The 5,893-nt window shown below is 48.1% G+C and overlaps 1 protein-coding gene across 2 annotated transcripts; it reads right to left on the bottom strand.

Moving 5' to 3' along the window:
• Positions 1-2,255: 2,255 nt before the first annotated feature.
• LOC122368386 (testis-specific serine/threonine-protein kinase 1-like) lies at positions 2,256-4,384 on the bottom strand. 2 transcript variants are annotated; one of them, XM_043342283.1, is made up of 2 exons: positions 3,616-4,384; positions 2,256-2,972 (listed from the first exon to the last, which is right to left on the bottom strand). In XM_043342283.1, exons 1-2 carry the CDS (start codon positions 3,892-3,894, stop codon positions 2,397-2,399), a joined length of 855 nt encoding a protein of 284 aa, XP_043198218.1. In that variant the 5' UTR covers positions 3,895-4,384; the 3' UTR covers positions 2,256-2,396. The 2 variants fall into 2 exon arrangements, with proteins under 2 accessions (XP_043198218.1, XP_043198219.1); XM_043342284.1 differs by having other exon boundaries at positions 3,831-4,175.
• Between the last annotated feature and the right edge of the window lie 1,509 nt (positions 4,385-5,893).

Here is a 5,893-nt window from a genome sequence, read left to right on the forward strand (position 1 = left end):
TGGTTTATCCGTTGTATCCTCGCTTCAGAGGGGTGGAGGATGATTCGCCATGATAGGCAGGTAACCTGCCTTAGGATCAGGGATGGCCAGCAGGGCTGCGGAGACGGAGTCGGTGGATTTTCGGTGACTCCAACTCCGACTCTGGCTTCCAAAAACCAACTCCGACTCCGGGCAGAACTGTCGACTCCGACTCCGACTACAACTCAGACTCCGGCTCCGATTTCCAAAATCAACTCCGACTCCGATGCCGGTCAGAACTGTCGACTCCGACCGACTCCGACTCCGACTCCGCAGTCCTGGTAGCCAGTAACAATTGGTAGCACTATACCAAATGGGCGCCGGCTCAAAAACTACTTCCCCTAGGATTCCCATGTTAAATTGCCTTTTTTCTAACAAGGCTCACGCTTAACACGCGCAGTGGAAGGGGGGGGGGGATTTCGCCCACCCCTCCTGCTTTTCGCCAATAACTCGCGCTCAAGGGCGGATCCAGGGTCAGCTGAAAGGTGTAGGGGGGGGGGGGCAAATGCCCATTAGGTTTTTCGCTAGGATAGGGCCCGCGGAACCTAACCTACCCCCAAATCCTATTTTCTCCCCGGATTTCGGCCACTTCATTTTGTAAAGCTGCCAAAAATAAATTTCTTAAAAAATCACGTATCACTGACCATCAAGGCCGGGGGGGGAGGGAGGACCAACCTGGCTGCGCCCGTGCAAACACCAATCTGTGACATCATCCTAGGCTCTGCCCAACCGAACATCAAGTAGCGCCTTTTTTAACCCGCGCACCGACGGGGGGGGGGGGGGCGGATATCCGCCCCCTGAGGTTTTTCGCAAATAGCGGGAAAACCGCGGCGCGTAAAAATTTAGTACGACTATTCCCTCATCAATTTTACACATGGTGTGCAAGTTTGAACCTCCTACCTTTCAAGGTCAGGTCACCAGGTCACTTTGAATGACCCAACCTCAAGTCACTTTTTTGCAACTTTGTCACCGTGCCAGAGCTACAGTAGATGTCGGAGGCCTTTGAAAGTCGCAGGATGTTATAAGTTCATTAGTAGCTACAATTTGTTTATCTCGGAATTTTGATATCGGTGACCTAAGGTCAGGTCAATTTCGCGACCTCCCCATTATAAGTCAATGGGGGAAAAATCAACTCCCTGTTTTTACCACTAAAACGGGTCGGAATGGCCCCATATACCATACATGACTTCATATACGATCAACCTTCACTACCTTGAGGTCTGTTTTGCTGTTGGGCAGCTGTGAGGTCATGTGACGTCATCAAAGGTCACCAGCGGTTTTTGGCCAATAACTCCGTACAGGAACAAGATACAGACGCGTGGATGGTCTCACTGTGTTCAGCTCGTCAAGACGCATCGAATGATATACATGATGGGCTCAGCAAAATCTGTCGCCTCAAAAGCTCGGCTGAGCTATCAGAGGCCTAAGGTTCTCAAAAAATTTTGAAAGTATCCTCAAAGATCCGTGTGGCCCTTCAGAGGTCTACGCATGTGTGAGGTCCTCAAAGATCCCTGTGTGGGCCCACAGAGAATATGAACACCAGTGGGACTCTCAGAGGCCGGTTTGGGCCCTCTGAAGGCTTCTTGGGGCTCAGTGGAGCTCCTTCGGAGCCTGTGTGAAAAGTAAGCGGTCATGAGCCCTGTGGCACTTGAACGGTACTTGAGTCTGTCGCAGGCATTTGACGAGAGTTGAGGAAGGCCCGAAGAGTGTCACGCTTTGAACGCAAATTTTGTATCAGCACTTCAAAACTTATGAAAATCAGCTATAAAATGTAATAAAGAACCAACTAGGAACATGAAATGAATCACAGTATTGACATTTCCGAGTCTGGAGTCGGCGTCATTGACAATGTTGGCTTCTGCGACTCCGACTCTGGCTTGAACGAGTCTGACCTCACAGGCATTCTCAGAAAGGTACCCCCATTTTTTCCCCGACTCCAAAATCTCATCGGATATGTATCGATCTCAGGGGGTGCCCGGTCCGAGGTTGGGGGAGGGGGGCAAGCTGCCCCGCTTGCCCCCCCCCCCGTGGCGACGCTAATGGGGTCCAGTCAAAGCGTGCCTACTGAATTCAATTTTAAGGTCCCCTTTTTGAAGTGTGGTGACCCCCTGTCTAAGTTTCTTCCGCTGTCCGTTTGTAAGCTAGGAAGTTGACAGTCTGCCTCGTCCGAGCAGTTCGCGTTGTGCTGGGAACCCACCGAGGTGTAGCAACTATCAATTATTGCTTACAAACAATTATTAATTCATGCAGCATTACCGCTTGCATGGTATATTTAATCTCGCAGTATTTACTGGGGTTATTTAGAGCCGAAAAGTATGTACCATCAGGAAGTTGTGAAATGTTAGCTGATTGTTTCGCGTGTGACGCGACTGTGACCCTCAAGATCTGTTCATCCACTCGCACTGCTGCACCTGATCGGCCGTGAAGCGCTTGGTGAGGTCCGGCTCGATCATTCTGGTGATCATGGTCTTTAGGTCGGGCGACATTTTGTCGCGCACCTTGCTGCGGAAGCTCCAGTTGCGGTTCAACTGGTCGCGCAGCATCTTATTGAGATTGCTGTCGTCGAACGGCATGGACGCGTTCACCATGATGTATACGATGACGCCCATGGACCAGACGTCGGCCATCTTCGGGTTGTAGGGCGTGCCCTTGACCACCTCCGGGGCGGCGTAGGCGGCCGAGCCGCAGTAGGTGTGACTCAGCACCCGCTTTCCCTCGGCGTCCACCACGTAGCGTGCAAAGCCCAGGTCGGCGATCTTGAGGTTGTGGTTCTTAGTGATGAGCACGTTCTCGCACTTGAGGTCGCGGTGGCAGATGTTGAGGTTATGCAGATAGATAAGTCCGCTGATCATCTGCTGGACCCAGGCACGAGTTCGCGCCTCAGGGATCACGCCGTTCTTTTGAATATGTTCTAGCAGGTCGCCGTTCTCGGCGCACTGCATGAATATGTACACCTGAAATGAGGGAGGGCGACATTTGCCGTTATGGAGAGCTATCCTCTTTCCCAAATTATGTTTACTACCTATATCAATATTTGTGTTTTGTTAGGCAGGTTGAACGTAACGAATCTTGATGCGAGGTACTTATTTTCGGTACATTATGAGGCGTCCACTGATAAATACCAAGCGGACAAGTCGAAATTCTCTGGTTGGCCGATTAAAGGGACCCTCTCACCTTAAAAAAGTTAATGAATTGGCATGTCGCTCGGTTCAGAAAGAGCGAAAACGAATATCTACCAAATTTCATCAAACCATTTTCACCGATTTTCAAGATTTTACACTTTTACGTTTGTTTACTTATTGGGATCTCCGCTGTTCCTAGCGACTTTATTTGAAAGTGCGGCACTTGTTGCGCGCAAAGCATAATATACCAACGCATGCTACCAAATGTTTTAGTAAAAGATTTAATAATCGTTAGATCTGCGCTGACGTCACACATTCAGAGGGGCATTCTAATGCATTAGCCCCCCCCCCCCTTGGTAGCATCATAGTGCCGGGCTCGTTAAACTCGCCCGTTTTGTGATGTTTGCGCCTTTTTGCCCGTGTCTTTGGAGTGCTCTTAGCTGCTACCTGAGACAATGACCTGCTTCACACTTACCTTCATGTTTCTTTCCAGTATGCTGTGGACTCTAATCACGCTCGGATGGTCCATTTTTGGAATTATATCCAGTTCTCGAGGAAAGAATTTCGCTAGAAAGTCTTTGGGAGCCACATTTTTATCCACGATCTTACAAGCCAATTTTTCAACCTTATCGCCAGCTCTATACTCAGCCATTCGAACCTTAGCATAAGAGCCTTGACCCAGTTTTTTACCCAGCGTATAACCTCTTGATTCCAGTGCTGTGTCTTCGGATTCTTTTGATGTCAATGCTGCCATTTTTAGCCTCTTTCAGTGCTATGAATTTAGCAATTTCGAAAATGCATTTAATTGTGCTTGAACTTATTCCACTAAATATTCGTATGAGATTGTAATGTTTTTTGTTATGATATTTATTTTATCTCTTTAAAAATGATATTCATAATTACATGCTTTTGATAAATTTAAGCCCGAAAAATGCACTGAAAATTTGAAGCGTACAAGAATTTGTCTTCTTGCCAAATTTGTCTTCGCCGGCGAACTTTCCGCTCCGAGTCTTCTTGCCAATCGTCTTTGATTTCGTTATTTAAACATGTGTGTGCTTTAAATGCGTGCTACTTTTTAGGAAGAACTCCGAGTGTCGTAACTTAATGTCTAGTGAGAGAAGGGCATATTTACCTTTTTTAGAAACTGACGCATTTCAAAATTCCAGAAAGAACTTACTTTTTCCGGGAAGAAAGGTTAAGGAGCTGTTGAATGCGCCTTTTGCTGTCGATGCTATAGTGGGTGTGGGCGATAAATTAGGACAAACGTGCATGTCTTACAAAAAACGTCATATCTTCTACAAAAATGAATATATTGACTCCAAATTTGGCACACTTCCTCCTTGCTATGTCCACATCCTGTCTCACTCGATGAATCCCCTTTAAGCCTCCATGACACGTTCGATTCGGTTGCAGAACCGCTTGTACGCGCTGGCCACCATGGCCTTGTCCAGGAAAGCCATCACCTCGGTCATCTTGATCTTCAGGGAGGATTTAGTGATGTGAAAGTGATCGTTTACTTCGTCAGGGGAGCTGCCTATGGGGCCAGATGTTTTTTTGGCCGGAGCTCCTTCATGTTTTCCTCCCGCCCTGCGGTGTGGGCTGTTGCTCCGTCTTGCTGGAAGGCGTAGTGACGGCTTCCAATAACGCCCTTCATAATGGCTTTACCACTGTGTCCATCAAATATTTGTACGCATCAGCATTGACCCTCAGGCCCTCCTTAACCCTCGCACGACCAGGCCATTTCTCATAACACGAACGACCAGGGGGGGGGGGGGGTTGTTACGACCCCCCCCCTGGCGTTTCGAAACGGAAGGTCGTAGAGCTTAGCGGAAAAAACCAACGGATTGCTCTCAACGAGATCTCGCGATTGGTGGTATATTTTTTGGTCCTAGGTCAACATTTGACCTACTTTTGACCGGTCAAAGGTCAAATTTTCGGAAAAATAGACTTTTTTCAACTTTCGGCGGCGATTGCGGCAAAACGGTGGGATATATCGACTTGAAACCTTCACTATCGTGTTCCTTGATCAATTCTCTATCGTTTGGTATGTATTTCGTTTCCCTAGCTTTAAAAATGGCGCGTTGGGAGCGCCGGAAGTCGGCAAGGTCACAGTCGGCGGCAGAAATTCGAAAAATCAAAATTTAAATTTTTGAAATCTGATTGTATTTTTGGATTTGGGAGGTCCATTTGCTCCCTATAGAAGCTAATATTGCTGCATATTCCCATTGAGGTGACAAGAATTAGCAAAATAGTGGTTCGGGCGCTTTTCAAAAATAGTACCGGACGCTGTTCCTCTTGTGACGTCATAGCTCCGTGACCTGACCTGACCCGGTCAAATTTCTTATACCATATGATAGCCAATACTTGCCCCAACATGCATGGGAAGTTTCATCACGATCCATCAACCGATGTCCGTACCACCGGCAGGAAACCTCGGGCGTTGGCACTCAGTTTGTGAAAATCCGGCCGGAGGCTGTACCTCTTATGACGTCATAACTCCGTGACCTGACATGACCCGATCAATTTTTTTTCGGCAAAAGATGCGCAAAGGTTGCACCAGAGGGTATTGAAAATTTCAGCCCGCTACGACAAGCCGTTTAGCGTGCACTTCGAAAAAACCTCAGGGGGGGGGGGCGTTGATACAACCCCCCCCCCCTAGGCGTTCTAGGGTTAAAGAAGAAAGACGGCATAGTTAAATGCACGCTCATTGGAGACGACTGTCAGCACCATCACAGTGGCTGGAGTCCTGAAGG

Source organism: Amphibalanus amphitrite, unplaced genomic scaffold (genome assembly GCF_019059575.1).
Source record: "Amphibalanus amphitrite isolate SeventyFive unplaced genomic scaffold, NRLGWU_Aamphi_draft 000944F_arrow, whole genome shotgun sequence".
Lineage (NCBI taxonomy): Eukaryota > Metazoa > Arthropoda > Thecostraca > Balanomorpha > Balanidae > Amphibalanus > Amphibalanus amphitrite.

Excerpts from the sequence above, each read along its gene's own strand:
- LOC122368386 (XM_043342283.1), bottom strand. The coding sequence starts at position 3,894 with ATGGCAGCATTGACATCAAAAGAATCCGAAGACACAGCACTGGAATCA. Across the intron at positions 2,973-3,615 it reads TACTGGAAAGAAACATGAAG|GTGTACATATTCATGCAGTG; the intron begins GTAAGTGTGAAG and ends CCCTCATTTCAG.